Source organism: Streptopelia decaocto (assembly GCF_964273445.1).
Source record: "Streptopelia decaocto genome assembly, chromosome: Z".
Classification (NCBI taxonomy): domain Eukaryota; kingdom Metazoa; phylum Chordata; class Aves; order Columbiformes; family Columbidae; genus Streptopelia; species Streptopelia decaocto.
In genome coordinates, this window is record NC_138657.1 from 1,399,327 (window position 1) to 1,419,905 (window position 20,579).

General features: G+C 38.5%; 1 protein-coding gene across 4 annotated transcripts in view; it reads left to right on the forward strand.

Annotated features, from left to right (window-relative positions):
* Window positions 1–20,579, forward strand: part of MCTP1 (multiple C2 and transmembrane domain containing 1) — a 231,233-nt gene that overhangs the window by 133,088 nt on the left and 77,566 nt on the right. For all 4 annotated transcript variants that reach the window (XM_082074225.1, XM_082074226.1, XM_082074227.1 and 1 more), the window contains 5 exons: window positions 2,181–2,283; window positions 4,324–4,426; window positions 4,794–4,895; window positions 5,254–5,328; window positions 7,081–7,200. In XM_082074225.1, coding sequence (XP_081930351.1) covers window positions 2,181–2,283; window positions 4,324–4,426; window positions 4,794–4,895; window positions 5,254–5,328; window positions 7,081–7,200 — 503 coding nt within the window. The remainder of the gene's footprint in view (window positions 1–2,180; window positions 2,284–4,323; window positions 4,427–4,793; window positions 4,896–5,253; window positions 5,329–7,080; window positions 7,201–20,579) is intronic.

Below are 20,579 nucleotides of genomic sequence, written 5' to 3' on the forward strand. Positions count from 1 at the left end.
TCTTTTTCAAATACTGAAACCTAAAGAACCTTAATGAATGTGAGTTGTTTAACTTTCCTATCACCTTTTAGGTTTGTGAAGTAAGGAAATGTTGAGATATGCCAGATATCCATCTCTGCTGACTAGTGAATTAATCATTTTTCATGTTCAATGGGAAAGATTCAGCGGTATATTGTTTTCTAGAGAAAGTAAACACCAACTTTAACTGTAATTCACAATGTGTTTTAAACAATTATTCTTTATCGTTAAAGTTAATAATATGCACATTAACCTCTGATGTCGTCTGAATCAATACTGCAGTTTGGGAGATGTGACCCCTAGACAGCTTTGTCTAAATATTGATTTCATTGTCATTTGTATAAGGTATGAAACAAATTACATGCCTCCCTAATATCATTAATGTGGCCCCATTGAGCTACTCAATTTATGGCTTCTTACAATGCATGACAAAGCATTACGGAATTATTGAAGACATTGTGAAATACAATTGCTTAGCATGCTAGATTTGATTGTGGAAGGCCAATGCCAACACTCAATACCTTTCAAACACTTTGCGGTCCAACAGAAGTCCAGAGACAAGAACGGGACATTTTTTAGTGTGCAGCTCAGTCGTTAATTTCCACGAGACTAAGTTCCCTTGGGTTCTGGGGGCAGCAATATATTCTATAGCTTTCTACTTATATATTTGTAGGCTTCCATGAAAATAATCCATACAAATGTATTCCATGCCAAAGGCAAAGGTTGCTCTCCTCAGTTACTGGAGGAAATCAGAACAGGTAGGAAGGGATGGCTTCTCTCTGTCTTGGCCAACATTGGTGGTGGTTGTCATTACTATCACAATTTGAAACGCGAGTTAAATAATTTACTCCGCATCGTGATTTCTTGCCTTTATTGCAACTCGTTTCTCACCACTCCCCTTATGTTATTGTTATTGCTCCTTCCAGCCTCAGATCTTCCTTGCGACACTGTCTTACCCTTCCAGGAAAGTTCAGGGTTGCCCTGAAAGCCTGGAGATACTGATCTTCCATTCTTTGGCTACCTCCCTCTTCAGAGAGCTCCTTCTTCACACAACCAAGCTGTTGTTAAGCATGAGATCCAGGTGTCTACTCTCCTTCTCCTTTCCAAATGTAAACTTTGGCTTCATGAATATCTAAGGAAAAGCTTATTTTCATGTCTTCCCCCTAAACTTTCAGAGGGGATGATTTTTCTTGCTCTTTGCTTGGTATCTAAGCAGTGCTCACCTGCAGTGATAGGCTAAAAGGTGCTTATTTCACATTCAGGGGCAACCCACCTAACACACAGACACTTTTCTTTTCCCCATTCTCTTTTTTTTAAAAAAAATCGACTTTCATATCCAGTCTAGGATACTGCTTCCATTATCCACATATTACATTTTCAAAGCAGCATCTTCATACTTTCTCCTGTGGTGGCTTTCATGCTGAGGGACCTTCTTGTAAATATATGCAAAGCTACTTCATTGTGCTTTAATGTATACAAAAATCTCAACCACGTTTGAGCTTCTGCTGTGCTGAGACTACAGCCCATCATTCCAGCTGATATCACCTCATTGTTTAATTGTACTTGCCCATTTTCTCTGGTGTTAGGCTTTTATCTGAGACTGTTTTTAAGGCTTTTTGATTTTGGGGAGAGGATTTGTACAGCGTGAAACATGTAGGGCATAGTAATCTTTGGATAAGTATCATAGGTGCTATGTTATTACAGATAACATGGAATAATACATTTCCTACATATCAAAATGCTCTAATTATGTTATCGTTACAGTCAATGTAGGATTGACACCATTAAACTAAAGTTCTCTTAGCTGTCTCAGAAGGGTGCTTGGCTCCTTTTAGGAACATGCTGTTTTTTCATCAGAATAGTCTGTACGTTGATTTTTCCCTTTTTTTTCTTTTTTTTTTTTTTAAAAAAAAAAAAGACAAGAAAGATGTTCTTTTAGTGAAGAATGTTAATAGATTGCAAAGATGAACAGCCTGTTATGATAATCTTGAATACAATGCAGACCATAGGACTTCTCTGAATTAATTCCTGAGGGACTTACAACGCAACTTAGGAAAAAAGAAAAGAAAACAAAACAAAAACAAACCCCTAATTTTTATTCAAACCTTGCTCGTGGTGGATTTTCCTGGTTCATAAATTTTGTTCTGAATTTTCTCTTACAGGTAAAAGTGACCCATTTTGTGTAGTTGAATTGAACAATGACAGACTGCTGACACACACCGTCTACAAGAATCTCAACCCAGAATGGAACAAAATCTTCACATTGTAGGTGTTTGGATTCTGCGAGTGGGGTGGAAGAGGGAGGTTTGGTGCTTCGTTTGGGATTTTTAGGGGTGAGGAGGCTGTTGAAGGGAATGTACATGTGAAACAAAGATACCTACTGCTGATTCTGGAGAAGGATAATGATGATATACTGATGTTACTAAACCAAAGAGCTGAATACTTTTTGGGGGGTTAAAAACATGAAAAAAGTTAGAGAACTAGTACCATTTTGAAGGCAAAAAAGCAAGGCCAGTTTCTTGGAAACCAGGTTTGTGTAACACTAAGCACTCTGGACTCCTGGTAGCTCAAGTGAGAGTTTCAAGGGCCAAATCCATCACACTGGATGAGAAAAAGGATATTGTGTTTATGGCCTTCATTGAAATGTGCTTGTTAACTTTAATAAACATTAGATGACTATATAAAGAAAGGAATTTTAAATGCATTTGCACGTCTCTAAATTATGATCAGATACTTTCCGCTTGTTATTTCCATTTACCCACAGTGCTCTCCTCACAACACGTCTAGTGTCACACTAGTACAACGATGCTGTTGGGTAAAACACGATCTTAAAGATTTAGTTTATTGGGAAGTGATGCGGTTGGGTTTTATTATGCCCCTGTTACTCTGAAGGCATTAACAGACTCTGGCAAAATAGAAGAAAAGTCTTCCACGAACAAAATGTTTCTGTATTTGCCTTGCTCCGTTGCCTTCTTTTTCTCCGTGCTTCTCTCTGTCTGACTGCAACGTGACACCGATGAGCAGAAAAATGATCAGCCGCAGGTCTCTTTGCTGCTGAAATCAGCTGACAGTCCCCTGCGAACCAGAAGAAGCTTTAGCTTTGTGTACCCTTACTTCACTTTATCATAAATTAAAATTCTATGTTTCACCCTTGTCTCAAAAGAAACTCTATTTTTTATTATTTTTTTTTAAATTCTAAATTTGACATTCATATGTTTGGCATCCGTGTCTTTTCTTGCCCTGCAGTGAGCTCTCAGGAATGAACTCAGGACAAAGGGAAAAACAAAAGTCACAACAGTTGTACTTCTCATTAGCTTATTAACATAGGTCTTATCTATGTATCTGGAAAACCATCCTTATTTCTTCGTTAATTTATTTTTAATTATCTACTAATGGAGTCAATAACTAATCAACCTTTACTGCTCAACAGCGTTCTCTGCATAAGAAATTGCCTGTTTTTGCAGAGGACAAAAGACTAATCAGGAATCAAATAGGAAAAACTCAAAAGGCCTTCAAGGAGAGTTTTCACCTCTCTTCTCTGTATATTTGCATTGACTGCCTTATTTATCCTCAGATTTGTTAATTACTTTTCAGCTAGCAATCCAGTTTCATCTGGAGGCATATATTTTAGCGAAGTTAAACTGCTTTGTTTGAATTAGTATTTCCTGCATCAGCCATTTAATCAAAGATTAGTCCTCTCAGACAATTCGGTCTTTTTCTTTGAATAAGGACTGTGAATTTTTCACTGGAGAGTTTACAATAGACAGTGACTTTCGTCGTGCATGTGGTGGAGTGTTCAGTAGCTCGCAGGCAAAAAACCCCCAGTAATAGCTGAAAAATGCATCCTTTCGTAATTCTTTCTCCTAATTTGCTGCAATGACTGTTGCACGCTTGTAGTTAAGCGAGGATTTTAGAATCAAAGGGCTTGTTCTCAGTGCGAGGATGCGCTTGCGGAGCTCGTCGCTGTTTTCGTTTGCGGAGCCGCGGGTTCCGCGGCGTTTGCAGCAGGAATCGCTGCCAGGACCGCGGTGTCGGGGCTGCTCTCCCCAGGTAGGGGATTTAAAGCAACATCCTTCAGGAAACTCCTGCTGGAAAAGCCTCGTAGAGACAGAGCGACGGCTGCAGCCCCTATCGCGCATTTCAGTTATTCAGAGAGGTGCCTCATTTGCTTAAGTTCTGTTATTTGCCACGGCTTGAAAAAATAGATGGGTATCTGTTTTTTGTTAACCTTTCACGCTTTTGTCCTTGGTACCCGCTGGTGTAGGTGACTTCTTCTCTCTCCTGTGTGTGCTTCTCCCTTTGTAGCAATATTAAAGACATCCACTCGGTGCTTGAAGTGACAGTTTATGACGAGGACCGCGATCGGAGCGCTGACTTTCTAGGCAAAGTTGCTATACCGTTGCTGTCTGTAAGTTTCATTCACCTGACATATCGCTCTCTATTTTTTTCTGCTGAAGGGGGAAAGGAAGGAATGAAAAAAAAAAATTAAAAAAAAAAAAAAAAAAGATTTGCAGCTCTGTGTCTGTCATTTCTCAACCAAGGTCTGTAATAAGAACACTAAAATTTTAACATACTCAATTCACGGCCATGTTGAATCCCATGATAGTTAATTTTTCCTGACAGACTCGGTCCTGGTAATGAACAGGTACTTGTCAGACTTGCCACAGTTGTTTTGGGTTCTCTGTCAGTTTCAGCAGCTGGGGGTCAGGGGTCGCCGGGGGGGTGTATTCAGCAGAGACCGCCAGACAGACGGCTGTCATGTCCTTTTCCTGCAGATTCAAAATGGTGAACAGAAAGCCTACGTCTTGAAAAACAAGCAGCTGACAGGGCCAACAAAGGGGGTCATCTATCTTGAAATAGATGTGATTTTTAATGCTGTAAGTCTTAACTTTGGCTTTTTTGTACTGCTAAAGAGTTCAGTTTCATGAAAGCTTTTGTTCCCGATTTGTAGAGAATTTCTGTCATTCCCCATTTTCTCTAAACCTTGATGTATACTGCAGAATACTCTTCTGCCACTGCCTGGCACACCCACTCTTTTTGTTGCCGCTGCTGTTGCTGTTAATGTGCGGAGCAGCGTCTCGCGCCGCGGTTCGCGTCGCTGTGTCGCGGGTTGGGCAGCCCCGGCTCTCAAACTCCGCAATAATTATTATTATTATTTATTTTTTTTTTTTGCAAATTGAAGCATGTGTTATTAGCAAGGAGCCTGAAATACTGACAAAACGTTTCAATGCATAGGTGAAAGCCAGCCTACGAACCTTAATGCCCAAAGAACAGAAGTACATTGAAGAGGAAAACAGACTGTCTAAACAGGTAAAGAGTAAGGAAACACTAATCCTTTCCGAAAGCCTTAATATCAAGTGTGCACATCCAAATATCTGGTATCGCACCGCTGAGGGTAAAGAATAACATTTTCATTACCTGTTTACAAAAGAATATGATAGGTCGGAAAAGGCAGAAACAAAATACATGGGTTTATTGTGTCTCCTCTATAAATTGCAGCTTAATTTCCATGAAATACGTGAATAAGAACACAGTTGAAACCATCAGGTTCCACACGTATCGGATTATAGCACAGGTGCATGTAAACTAAGTCTTGCATAAATTTTTGCTGTTAACCTTGACCCGAAAAAATCTCCATTTCTTGCAGGGCAGAGAGGCTTTCAGCATTCTTTTCACCAAATTTTAAATAAGTTCGTTGAGTAAGGTTTCAATCAAAGGTGGAACCATAGCGGATATTTTTGCCGCTCACAGTTTTAATGTTTTGGTAAAAAGTATTTAAACACGTCTTATCTTTTTCTCATCTTGAACTACTTTTGATTCTGTTTTTCATGTTTCACAAATTATGTATTTAAATGGGGTGAACTGTGGTTTTGATTGGACTATTGTGGGAAAAAGATTTTTGTCGTTTGCAGCGGAATGGCAAAGGTGTCAAAACTATTTTTTATTTTCCTGAAAGCTTATAGACCTGAGCACAATTTAACTTATCTGCTGGATGAACGTTATATTAGGTGTATGGAGTATTTCATTAAGATTTCAAGACGCGAAGTATTTTCTTTACTGTTGTAATGTAGTCACCAGAGCTGCATCTTGCATTACTATTCCAGCAAAGAAAAATCAAGGCCTTTTCTTCAATATTCATTCTTCTCCCCACTTTCATAATGGAAAATGGCATTGAGCTCTTTGCAGATGGCAGGAAGAGTAAACTTTAAATTCACAGTTTGGGTTGTTTTTTCTTTTAAATTAGCTTGCATGGTGTAACTCAGCACAAAAACACTTGGCAGTGGGGGAAGGAATCTTTATTTGTGACTGATGTGGCTGCATTTTAAAACACCCACATTTTCTGAAAGAGAATGTGTCTCACCTATCTTGCATTTTCTACGCTATTCAATACACAAATTATTTACTGGTTTATTCACTTTTTTTTTTTTCTTTTTTTGGTCAGGAGAATTACCATTTTAGAGTATTTATGTGTATTCTCCTGAATCAAAACACAGCACTGTTATGTCTCCTCTCTATATAGATTGAATGTGGGCAGTTAAAGTTACTTTGAAAAATACTTAAAAACATGCAGTCTAAATACATCACAGCAGACAAATTTGTTAGAAATTAAGGAAAAAATGAATGTAACAGGTGGAGGTGATCTTAATTAGATTAGAGCAGTAATTTTGCACAGCTTCAGGTCAGTGTCCTACAGCATCTTTTTTATTAAGAAAGGCCAGAATTTTCTAAATAATTGAGAATGGGGAAAGTCTTGCCTATGTAATGAAACTCTGAAATCTTAATAACAAAAACATTCATCAAATTTTGTAACAATTGGTCTACAGATGTGGCAATTAGGACAACAATTTATGTCTTTAGAATTAAATCCAACAAATATCAAGTGACATAACTAAAATTTTCCCACTTCCATGTCTCCCAAATTTTAAATCGTCATTCCCAATTTGTGAGCTAGAGAGCATAACATGTTGTTTCCTCAGTCTGAATAATGACAATATGGTAAACATGAACCTCTTCTGAAGTCTGGGGTTTGGAAACACATTCATTCTTTCATCTTTTTAACAGCTACTGTTAAGAAACTTTATCCGGACGAAGCGTTGTGTCATGGTGCTCATAAACGCCGCCTACTACATTAGCAGTTGCTTTGACTGGGATTCTCCCCCAAGAAGTCTTGCTGCTTTCTTGGTATGATCTTCTTTATATTATTGTTAATGTACTTGTGTTCTGGACTGAAAGATAATACACTGTTGGTATGGAGGTTTCTGATTTTTTTTAATTTAAAACTTTGCATTATGAATATACTGCAAATCATATTTATTCACTATTTTTTTAAAAAAAGTAATTATGTTTAAAATGTCACACAAACAAGACAGTTTTGGTTTTTTTTTTTAAATTTAGATTTGTATAAATAACATAAGCAAGTGATAGAACTCAATTGCAGTCAATGAACTCTGGATGGTGGATCTTGAGCTTCTCACACATTACCTCTGCTAACTTTTATTTGGCCCCCTTGTATGTTACATATTTACTCTAAAACTTGTTCTGAATGTTTCATTAATACTTTTACATGTCATTAATATAAAATTAGTGTTATTTGGCCTCTACATGTAAATATATGTTGCACTTATAACTTTTCAGAAGTACAAAGCTCTAGACTCAGAATTGTTTTCTTGCAACAGGACAAAATAAAAACCACCTCAACTTTAAAATAATGAATCCAAACATAGTAATATCTTTTAGACATCAGGCTCTGGTCATAGTTCAGTTTTTAGTGAATTCATTTTCAGTGATTTAAATGAAACTATTATTTCTCCATAAACATCGGCTTCTTTAATATTAACCTTTATTTTCATGTAAAATTTGGAAAATTCAAAGCATAATCATAGATTAGATTGTGTTTCCCAGATGGGTAAGTTTTTATTTAAAAAAAAAAATGAGCTACGAACAAGACTAGAGTCACGGTTTGTTTTCAGCTTGAGGGAGTCCCACCAGGAGTAGAAATGTATGTGTGGACACGCTTTCTGGAACATCTAAATTTATTAAACTGGATGAAAAACTGAAGTGATGGGCCCCTCCGCGATGAACAGGGAACGGTCTTGGTCTTTCTTTGAATAATTATAGAGGGACTCTGGTGACATTGCTCCAAGCTTGGGTGCCTGGAGCTCAGGTGCCTCAAATTTGGAGAAATCAAACCAGACATTGGAGTTGGCTGCACTGCCGCAGTAAAACAGGGTAGTCTGGTCCTAAAATATGCTGTTTTGCAGGAAGTTTCTTCTAGCAGGACTTGTTAAACCCCCGTGTATCCTGTCAAAGCATGGCAGAAGCTCTTGGTCATTTATTGCAGTGTTCATTGGGAGTGCAGGAGATAACACATGCTGTTCAAACTCTTAGGGCTTTTGTCTTTTTCTGATGTCTGTAGTGGCTACACTATAAGCAAAAATCAAAATACAATTCCTACAGTTTACTTCAGAATGATGATATGTCGTTATTTTCGTTTAAATGGGTCCAAATTTCGTAGGAAAATGCATTTTTCTGTCTAAAACCCAAATGTTCCTTTTACTATTGCTGCTCCAGTTAGTAAATACTCATTTATCCACATCCGATTTTAATACAGATGTAGAACACTCACCTGTTAACAGTGGAAGAAAGGAAAGAGATCTCATTCTCTGGGCAAATAAAATAATTTCTTTCTTGTGATATGCTGCTATCGCCATGGAAAAAGTTTTGTTGATCTTAAGTTGTAATTGTTTCCAGTCCTAGATAAATTCGGTGTCATAATAAGCAGCTGCAAATACAGAAAGCAGAATTTGAAGGAGGTTTATAAGTCAGTATGCATCATTGTTGTAGTAGAAAACATGTTCCTGATTTTATTTGTGTATATGTATTTTTTACATATCTCTCTCAAGAGCCTACTTTTCTTATTTTCCTGTTAGTAATTGTTTTGCTCTATGGTGGTTGTGGTAGCTTTGGATACTGTCAGTGCTGTGACCTCACAGATGTGTTCCTGCTCTACATCCAAAGTCTATACCATGCTTCTCAACCTGGTGTTATTCTGTCCAAGGATCAAATCATCCATTTGTTGGGCAAAATGTTGATAACCTTTTGTTAGCTCAGTCAAATCTACACAAACTTGGATTGTGGAGGTAAGCTTTGGATTTAGATGGTTCCTGGAGTTTCATATCTATCATAGGCCCATGAAGAATCTTGAGAGTGGTTCACTTGCATGTGTAATGCTCAATTACACTTGCACTAAGGTTACACTGGAATTTGGCACATTCCCTAAAAAATCTGTACTTATATGTATAATTTTAATCTCTTCACTATCACATGAATCGTATCTCCTCTTGAAGTCGTCTCCCATAGGCTGGAAAATGTCACGGTGCCAGAAACCAGATGAGAGACCATTCTAGAAGTTTCCAGCTCTGTAGGCAGATGAATAAATAACGTACAAGAAGTAAACTTTAAAACTAACCATTCCTTCCTTACTGTTGGCTTTGAAGATGTACCTCCACGGGTAACGTCACAATACGGATTTATAGCCATTTCACATAAGTTACATATGTGAAGGTTGATTGTTTTGATGTCCCATTGCTCCAGGTTCTTGGCATTACAGGTGCCATTTTCTCATACCTCATCTCATGTCTTACCTTTCTGTTGGGGCTACTCTTACAGGAGATCGCGGGTGTAGAAATTTTGGCAGGCCTGCTCTATTTTTAGATATGTAGTAGGTTAGTTGTAATCAGTCAGAGATCCAACAAGGAGGACTGCTCTTGGAAACCCAGAGAAAGCCTTAAATAATAAGTCACCGTCATCTGCTTTATGCTCTTCACACACTGAACTACTCACTGCAGCTTTCTCTAAAGTCATTGTCCTTGGAGAGTCACATTGTTAGGAGTTGAGATTAAAAGTGTTCATTGAAGGGGCTTGTTGAGTATTTCTACTCCAGACCTTGGTTGTCTCAAACCTTTTCATCATTTGGGACAGTTTAGGAAATGAAATTCTTTACTGAGTGTTTTGCATGGTTCTTCGTCAAGTCTGTCCAAAGGCAACAACTCAATGACCGTTGATGCACATGAAGTACCTAGAAGTACAGAAATCTGGAAGTTAAGATTTCAGTGTTCTAGATTTTACATTTTCTCAACTAGACATTGTTTTACCTGTTTCTGTTGAATTTCATAAGCTCATTGCCTTTGCTGGGAATTTTACCTGAATGACTTAAGGTTTAGATTCCATTTTTTCTTTGCCTGTGCCTCAGTAATTCCCAGCAGAAGAACAATTGCTACCTACACATGTTTTTTATGTTTATATCTACATATGTATATATTTATATATATGCTAAGACAACCGTGAAGTATTATTAGCAGTTATTTTCCAGATATTGAAAGATACTTGTAAGTAGCCCATGAAACATAGGCTGATCTTCCTGTGACTTTGGATTAGAACTGTCAGAAGATTTGATATTTTCTCCTCCTTTTTTGTATTTATTTCACCTTAAATAAAGGCACTGTATAGTAACAATGTTAAATTAATGTTTCGGTTCCGGAACAGCTTTATTATATCACATATAGCCCTGTTGTGTTTAGAGGCTGATCAAAAATGTGTTACATGTTCGTATTTATGCTTCATAAGCACCTAAGTGCAATGCAGAAGACTAGAATACATAGAGAGAGCTTTTGCTGTAAGATATTTAAAACAGACCTTTGGATTATTTAGTAGTTAATTTCATATGTTTTTTTAATTCAGTAATTAATATGTTTCAAGCAGAAGAACTTTATCAGAACGTGCAAAAGTGGATGGTTTTCTTTAGATTAATCTGCTGTGGGCCCTGAAATGTCTACTAAATTGGGCCTAATTTCCATCAGCTTCTTGACCAGACATTTGTGTTCTTGCAGATGTCAGTGGGTGCAACGTAGGGGGAAAAAAGTGTACAGTCTTTTTTTCCAGTACTGTCATTTCTCACTGTAATGAGCACAAAAATAATTGGACAACTGAGCTATCAGTAAAAGGACACACTTCAATGTGAGTCAATGAATTATTTTACGGGACAAACTTTAGTCTTTAAATGTGATTGTAGATAATTTGTGCTACCATCTGTCCATTTGGAATTCTTTTAGCCTTTTCAGTCGTTATACAGTAAGTGCTGCTGTGTTTAACATTAACATTTGATATTTTACACATTTAATTTCTGTACTGCTGCGTGGTCCTTGGGGAGCTTCGCTCTAGTGCTACATGAGAGAGACAAAGTATTGATCAGTTAACATTTCAGCTACATTTATGTATGTCGCAAAATTAATGAAAATGCCAGACAAAAATGTCAGAGTGCACAAAAAGGTAGAATTTAAATTTGGTAGTTTAATGAAAAGTTTAAGATGTGCATTATCAAAAATGTCCCCTTGCCTTTAAAGTACAATTCATAACTGAGTACCTAAAGGGAACCACATATTTTACTTAGAGGAACATTGAACATGAAATATGAGGGAATGTGTAATCTTCAAAGTGTTTGGTATCCCAAAATGGCCTCGGTAAAACACTTTAATTGCCTGCTTGAATGTTTAACTGTTACTCATAAAATAAACTTGTTTCCTTTCTCATTTGGAAGCAGGGTACCCTCACCCAAACAAATGCGTACTTTCCAGTGTGTCCTCAAATTAAATCCTTCTGTGAACATGTTCTTTCTATTCCTGTTCTTATCCCTCTGAATCTTTCTATACGTGTCTATGCATGCACACAGAAAATACTTTTCTTTCCTAGGCTTTGAAATATTGATAAAATGACTCGCCCTGAATCCGAGTCATTTGTCAGGTCTAACTCACCTTCGCTTTGTCTTCTAATGTTACACAATTCATGTGTGAAAATGACATGATAGTGTCCCTAGCCTTTGATTAAGTGTTAGTTTTCTTGCACATACACCATTTACTTGCGGTGTTGTCATGCTAATTAATTGAACCTGAGAAGGAAACAGGAGGGAAAAAAAGGAGCTGGTCCCTGGGAGGAAATGAGACAGTAATTTTGCAAACTTGCTTAGCTTTTACCTTTTAAAAAGGGGAATAATCACTATTGTGTATCTCACAAGCAACGTTCACTAAAAGCTGAAGGACAGATTTTATGTTCTGGGAGTGGTACCATCATGAGTGGGAATACACTTGTGTGAGTTATTAAACATATCCTTTTTTTTTCCCACATTGTAATTGTAGGAGAATCAGAATTTTGCAGATATTTTTTAAAGCCCATAAATTTTGCCACTGTTGATACCATTATTGAGGATATAATGTATAAAGAACTTCAAATTGATTTTTACTGAACCCAGGTGAAGTGGAGCAGCAGATCATCTTGGCTGCCTGTTATGTAGAATTTTGCAAAAACTCCTTACATCCCAAAAAAAAGCCATTCCAAAAATTCCTGTTGCTGTCAAAACTGCCTGTTTTCAAAAGGGGGATTGCAGAAGTGAGGTGACGTGGCAGTGGCAAAGCCAGGTACAAGATTCATTTCTGATGCAGGTTGCACACACGTGCAAAGAACCTTTCAGCCTTTTGTCAGCTGCACCTTCACCAGCAGGAAGGACAATGAAATAGACCAGACTTCTGCGCTTTTGGTTTGTTTTTTTCTGAAGTGGAGCAGACAAAAAGAAAAGTGATCTGAATCCTGTTTCCTCTTTCATAATTTTCTGTAGACCAGCAGAACTAATGTGAGACCGCTGCAAAAACACAGTGGGATTTGAGCTTTCTGCAACCCTCAGCTATGCTGTGTTCCAGGTTTGGGAAAGTGGGGTAGGAAAGTAACAGATGCACACAGATGCCAGTATATGTGACCATTAGGATCCATTAACAATTCATACTTGAAGAACATACCATCAACAGCAGTGATTTAAAAAAACCTCCATAGTTAACACAACAACTGAGGAATGATGCTGGTGTGGAAATACTTGGTGTCATCAATCCACATCTCCTGCAGCGCTGTGATGACTTTTGGGACATCATGTGTTCAGCACATTGTGTGCTTGCAAACCTGATACACAGAAAGATTGAGCACGATTTATAGGTTTAATAATTTTCTTTAGTATTTTGTTTCTAAAAAATCACTTTAATTTTACTTCATAGAGTGAATGCACACTTGCTGAACCTGTTTATCAGTGTGTTTTGTTGTGTAAGTGCAGACTGGATGTCGCTTTAGGTAAACTAGAGCATCCTACGTGCCATCCCGCTGCTGTTCCAGGAGGCCATGTGTCTGTCTTGGGTTCTGTGTCACTTCTGCCATCACCATCCAGGTGACTGGGGTACCCAGGGTGTCTAAAATGGCAACAGCTCTAACTTTAGGCACTTTTATATCTTCCTTAGGTGTTTATTTTACCTGCATATCTTAGGTACTTGCCTAAATTACATTCAGAGTTCTTCATAATCTGAAAGTGTTTAATCTCAAAACCACTTATACATAGTGGGGAAACACTTTCTTTATCTTGCATGACCAGCCGAGGTGAAGAGGCTTTATGATTTCTCAAATAGGAAATACACAGACAGAATAGAGCATGGGCATCCCAGGTCCTGGACTTTCCCTTCACTATCAGACCATTTATGGAATCACAGGATGGTTTGGGTTGGCAGGGATATTTAAAGCTCCTTCAGTGCCCCCCCTGCCATGAGCAGGGACACCTTCACCAGCTCAGGGTGCTCAGAGCCCCGTCCAGCCTGGCCTGGGATGTCTCCAGGGATGGTTCATCCACCACCTCTCTGGGTACCTGGCATAGGCTCTCACCACCCTCAGGACAACAGTTTCCTCCTCCAGCCTGAATCTCCCTCCTTTAGTTTCAAACCATCACCCTTTGTCCTATTGCAACAGGCCCTGATAAAAAGTCTGTCCCCATCGTTCTTACTGGAACTTACTTACTGCAGTAAGGTCTCCCATTTTTCCCACCTATTTTCTTTTTCTCCCTACTTAGAGAACAAACAACTTTGCACTGGAAGTATTTGGTTATCAAAGCTTTTAGAATGCTATTATAGCTTGATTCACCAAAAAGTCTCATGCACAAAAACATGGTTGATCAAAACTTATAGAAATTAACAAAAAAATATTAGTTACCATCCAGTATTGAGTGTTGCCCAGATAGTTCCAAAAACGAGCCTAGATTTCACCTTAGGGCAGTGATGTGGCTAGAAACCTTGGCAGGAAATTTGTGTGTGTGTCAGTCTTAGTCTGGAGCACATTTCAAATGACATTAATCATGCACAAGGCCTAATTGCTCACCGCCTAGTGTTGCTGGAAGAGTTGCAGGGTGATTGTGTTTGACCCAGTCTGGTTATATGTCCAGGCAGGGGTTCATTGCACCGTGTATTCCTACCTGCACTTTCCTCTTGACTGTACAAAACTCTCATGAAAATAACCTTTGCACACAAGAGACTCCCAGTATTAAATTTGGTTAATTATTTAGTACCTGTGTCCTAAGGAGAAAGTAGTTGTGTACCTCATCATCACAGCCTTCCCTGAATTGCTGTTTCACGGTCCTTGAAGGAAATCTTGGCCATTTAAACTTCCATTACTTAAATAGTGCACATGGGTGGATTGTAAAATATCTTACTTGCTCGCCGTCTTTTAGTTATGAGTCATATGAGAACAAACACATTATAAAATCTCGTCATAAAAAGTGTTTTACTTCCTTTCTATTTTAGCAACGTTAGGTATTATAAAGGTTTGCCTTGATGTGAGAGGACTATAGACCACATTGACTTTGCTGAACCTTTCAGTAGTTAAAATAATGTAAAGTTTTGCAAAAAGTTTCAGTGTGGTAGAAGAAAGAGGCAACAACCAGGCGTGTCGCATTCTGGTGAGAAATGCCCAAGTAAGGAAAATCAAGTAGAGAAGTAATATTTCAAAGCTTTTGAAAACTAGATGTACAAAAGGCTTATTAAGGCAACCTGTTCAAAAGTGAAGCTACTAGATTTTTCCTAATTTAAAGCATATTCAGTGTGCTTATATCTCTATAGGGTAGTCACTTGTTCAGTAGGTATGTAGCTGGCAGGTGATAATGTAAGCAGCTGTGCCTGGGTGGAAGAATGGATCAAAAACAAGTACTTTTCAACATGCTGGATTTTACTGCAGTGAAAACACTTGGGGTAACTTAGTTATGTTTCAAATATGCATCATGAAAATATTTGTCCTGCTTATATTGTTTAACATGCAATTTCATAATTTCTGCTCTGTTCGCAGAATGTGAAATCCAAACCACTAATAAAAAAAAAGGCTTAGAACATATTTTGTTTCTACTAGTGCCACACATGCTGTATGACTAATGGTAATTGGGTTTATTAATGTTGTAAATAAAACCTCAAAAGAAAAACACTGCGAAGTTACTGTTGCAGGAGTTACATGGGAAGTTTAATGCAGTGTTTGCCACACACAACTTTATCCTGCCTTTTTGGCAAAAGAGAGATGCTGAATGCTTCCCACTCCAAAAATGGCTGCTTTGGACCAGGGAGAGTTGTAAAACTTGCTTTCCACTTGGAAATAACTCGGGTGACGATGCTGCTTGTGATGATGATGATGATGATGATGATCTCCAAAACCAACAGTGCTGTCAGGGAGAAAAATGATTAGTCTGTTTTCATTGGGACAGTAGGAAATTGAAGTGAAAAAAGGCTGTTTTATTCTGCTGTTCCATTTCTTGTGGTCCCTGTGCCTCCCTCCTCAGTGTCAGGTGGACTTCCCATACAAGAAGTTTTATTTTCACCTGAACAACATCAACCTTTATGTAGGAAAGTCCTATGAAGGAGCTGGACATTTACAACTGCACTGGGAAAGCTGCTCATTTTTCCATCCAGGGAAATTCCTCATGACAGGGTCTGAAAAAGCAACGGCACTAGAAGTTGTTCTCTGCTTGGGATAATATGTCTCTTTGTGTACAAAGCAGGCCATCAGTTTCAAGTGGACAAACCACTGAAGTATGATGCTACAGAAGAATACTTAGGAAGTTTACAAGCAGTGGATTTTTTTTCATTTTTCTTCTAAATTAGGCATGAGTTGTACAACACATTATTAATGCAATCTTTATAGTGTATTTTACTCAGAGTAAACATTGTTTCCACCTAGGGTATTTTCCATACCTGAAGAACTAGGATTAAATCCATTCTTTCAGAAAAATGGGGCAACCCTGAACTACCTTTCCAGGTGCTTCTCCCTCTTCCCTCCTGGGTGTTGCTCCAGGGCAGGAGCTGCAGATTTTGGTGACAAAGGAGCATCAAGCAGATGTCTGTCTAGGCAGAGTGTTTGCTTCAGTTTCTTAAATCAAAGGCCAAATTAATGATTGCAAAGTTGCAAAGAAGATCCTGACATAGCCTTAGCCACGTTGTTGGTAAAGTTGGGTGTTGGCAACGACCCATCTTGCACAGTAACTCTTTGTAATTGCCATGACAAGATAAAGAGGAGCAAAAACTCCCTTGGAGATCCTTTTAGTTCAGTATTACTGCAAGAAACAACGTTGTCTACATAGTGGTTTAATACATGAAACAATCAGAGCGTGGGCAGAATGCTAAATTTTTACCAAGCGTCGTGCTTAAGCGATTTAGCTCCTGCACAAAAGGAGAATTTCAGCTGACCTTGAAATAAAGAGCTTGTAAACCTCATAGGTGCTTTTTTTTGTTGTTGTAATGTTTTTGCTTATTTAATTTTCTAAAGAAAAACAATAGATTTTTATATCTCCAAATCTGTTTATACCTTTGCAATAAACAAGGAGACATAATTTGAAAGCATAATTTATTTTGGTTTCTCTGGTAGATTTTATTTATTCCACCATAAGTGTTAACACCTATCCAGTAGAGATAACTAAAGTTGTGACTAGAATCGTTACTGAAGAGAAGAAAAAATAATAACTGTAAGCCCAATGGCCACAGATGGTACTGAATAGACTGCAACTGCATGGCAGATCTTTGGAGTTTGTACATTTCCATGAATAACACCAGAACAATTACTGTAGCTCTGAAGTTACAAGAAACTAAGCGCTTTTCCAGAGATGCAAGTACTGTAAAGAGAACCCACTGATTTGCAAAAGCAAAAAATTGGCATAATTTAGTCTTGTTTATTTGAGGTTGGCCATGGCTCTCACAGCTATTATTAGCACTGCAAAGTTATCTGTTAAAACTGGTATTATGCAATTGGAACTTGTTGGGCAATTAGCGTGCAGCACTGGCTGAATAGGAGACGTGATTTTCTCCCACAGCCGTGTAGTAGCTGTGATTAGACGTGCCTGTATTCCAGCCCTAATTGACTGGCCTCTGTAAGTAGACACTGCTCATTAATGAACAGAGACAGACACTTCCTAACCCCATTTAAAAAAAAAAAAAAAAGAAGAAGAAGAAGGTAGTGAAGAAGTGTGCTCGAAAATGAATAAAAATAATTCTGTTTTGATATCCTGAGTGCATATTTTGCATCCATCACTGCAGGAAGTGGGACTGCATACTTGGGAAACCTGTGATAAAAAAAAAATCAAGCCAGTATTAATGCCTGTCTGTGATTCTCTGCACTCAGTGCAACTCCTCTAAATTATAACTTGAGGGGTAAACACGTTAAGCTGAAGGTAAATTTCTGCTTTAATAGCAGCCCTGGCAGGATGAATGCATGAGTTTTTGCATTTCTCCTCTATTCTTAAGTACAGGAATGCTTGGTGTCTGTTTGGCTTGAGATGCTGGACTATTCTCGTCTTAATAAAGTCAGCTTGTGTGATATTTCTGTTCTCACCACGTCTCTCCTGAGGTCTGTTTCCTTCTGATGCTCGTTTATAAGGGAGAGGGGAAAATCTCTTCCTTATCTCAGAGCAGAAGGCACAGGTGTACATATTTGAAACTCTATTTGCCAATGACAAATTCTTCCATTTCCAGGAAAAATACATTTATAATAATTAAAATCAGCTAATTCTTGTGATGAGGAGTGATCAGTACTGTAAGGGATACTACTAAGGAGTATTTAAGCCCGATTTCCTTAATAAAGAAAGAATAAGTATTTTCCACTTGGTGCACAATATTCTTTTTGCTGTTTTCCCTTATATAGCCTCTAGTACAAGCAGATAATGCGTGCCTTTAATACAACTGAAAAATTTGAAAGTAGGTGTTTTGAATATTTGCTGCCATCTTAATTATTACTTGCTTAAAGCATCACCGTTAGCAGAGGCATTAGGAGTTAATAAAAATGTCGTAGTGTTAGTTTATAAAACACGATATAATTTTCCCAAGACAATGATTAACAACATAAGGCCACACTAACAACACTGAATTCTTATTCCTTAAATGTGTTTGATTTTCATCTTTTAGGAACAGTATCATAATATCATAGCAAGTAAACATTTGGGAGTGATTCGTTTTAAAGAAGAGGTAACTAATGAAATATCATGTTTGAGCTTTGTTTCTGTGTTGTGTCACGATCTTCATAGCATTACAGCTTCACATCAATTTGAACATCATTTTTAATACTGGATATTAATATTCTCTAGTGCAACTCCAGTGAAACACATTAAAAAGTTATTTATTCATCACAGGCTATTAGCTAGAGCATTTGGAATATAACTGTAGTAGGCTGGTAGGTCGTTACTATGCCAATGTGCTTTTCACATAGTAGGATCGCTTTGGGTGTGGGTTGTGGTCTTTTAACCTTTTAGGACATTTTTTGCTTCGTTGTGAGGCTGCTTCAGGTTTTTATTATCTACCAGTGTCAAAAATAGATATCTTTATAAAAGATTGATTTGCTCAATCACACTTCTTGGCCAATTTGTGGAGGAAAACTTGCTCAGCCCGTCCAAGGGATGGCAGAGGAGGCCGGTGTCACCTACCACAGGCCAGGGTGTCCCCCCGGGTGGGACACCCGCCCGGCACCTGCAAACCGAGCCCCGGCCCATTGAGAACGGCAAGAACAGGCCTATTGTCGGGGGAAGAAACGTTTGTTTCTGAGAGAAAATCATTCCCGTTCTGCTCCTGAATGAAAGACATGGCTGTGGTTACTCAGGGGATATTAGGCCTCACTGCTTTTTGGAGAAAACAAATTTGCTGTAACTTTATCTGTAATTCGGTACCGCACGGGGGCAAATAGAGTCACCATTGTGTGGAACAGGAGCAAGGGTTTGTTAAAGCCATAAAAGGGTTGGGTAACCATTATATTTCCGAAAGCGGCCTTATCAGAGCCATAGGTTAAAATAAAAATAAAAATCATTATGGCCCTATCATTAACCTCTGTTTTAAATTTGGTTTACAAGTGGTATTGAAGAAGTCAAGTCTCTGTCTATATGCAAAATACGGCAAAATTACAAGTTTCCCAGAAGTGAATATACATATTTTGCCTTGAACAGCCTTACCCAGTGAATGGTTATGCTAAAGGCTACTCAGATCTTTATCCACAAGGTTTATTTATTTTTGCTTTGTCACAGTAAACGTAGCAGAGATTTTCTCTTCTCAGGTTCCACTTTTTTGAAGAATATGATGTCAAAATGCTTAAATAAAATTTTCCTTTTGTTGATTGATTCTTGATTGCCAGTATTTGATAGGAAGAAATAATATTAATTGTTTAAAATCTTTGTCCTGTATGCATAGGAAAACCTAACCCTTGCAAATGGCACTGTTGAAGCTGGTCCGAATTAGACAGGATTTTATCCCATCAAAGTTCATTTTTACAACTGTGCACCGGTTTGCTGCCTCACATCCTGATAGGGTAGCAAATGTGCAAATTAATTTATTGATATTCTTTCTCTTTTTTCCTTTTTTTTTTTTTTTTAATAATAGAAGAAATTCCAATTCGGTCGTAGGAGTTTGATCTTGCTGATTAGTAGAGTTGAAGTTAAGAACCTAGCATGGTTTCTGATCACCTGGCAGCTGTCATTAGTGAGTGACAATGTATTTAACCCCCCCACGAGCCCCCCAACACACAACCCTGCTCCTTCTTTTCCCCAAAAAGCATCAGCCACTACCTCACAGATGGAGCTGGGAGTGGGGAACACAAATCTGACCCCACGTCCAGGACCCAGGATCTCTGGTTAATACGCTTCATTGCCCGCGGGCAGCTGCGCTCGCCCTCCTGCTCCCGCGCTCGCAACGCCTAATACGCCTAATTCAAATTAAATTATTTTAATTAAATCATCCGTTTCTCGCGGTGCAAGGGCCGTAGCTGGTGGTGTTTTAAATCAGGTGTCTCGGCTTGGTCGGACTGAAGATGAGGGTGGATTCTGGCGCAGGCAGAGCAAAAGGTGCAGAGACAGTTGCAAATTAAACCAGAACTCGGAGCCGCAGCGGTTATTTTTACAGGCGTCGGTAGCATTCCTGCTCAGCGTCGTGCCGCAAGCACCGGCTTCCCAATTTGCAGAGAAGGCAAAAGGCTGAGCAGGGAGTTTGTGATTTGGGGGTGGAAATAGAGCTCATCTCATTTTTTCTCCTGATTTGAGCAATCCTGTCATTTGCCACTCTGCAAGCGCAGTGAATCCTCTGCCGCATCAACGGCCGGGGTTTTTCACAGGTAACCCCTCGACAGCTGATGATACCGTCCCGTGCTGCTCCGAGGCTGGCATTTATTTTATTTTATGCAAACATCCGCTTTTTCTCACA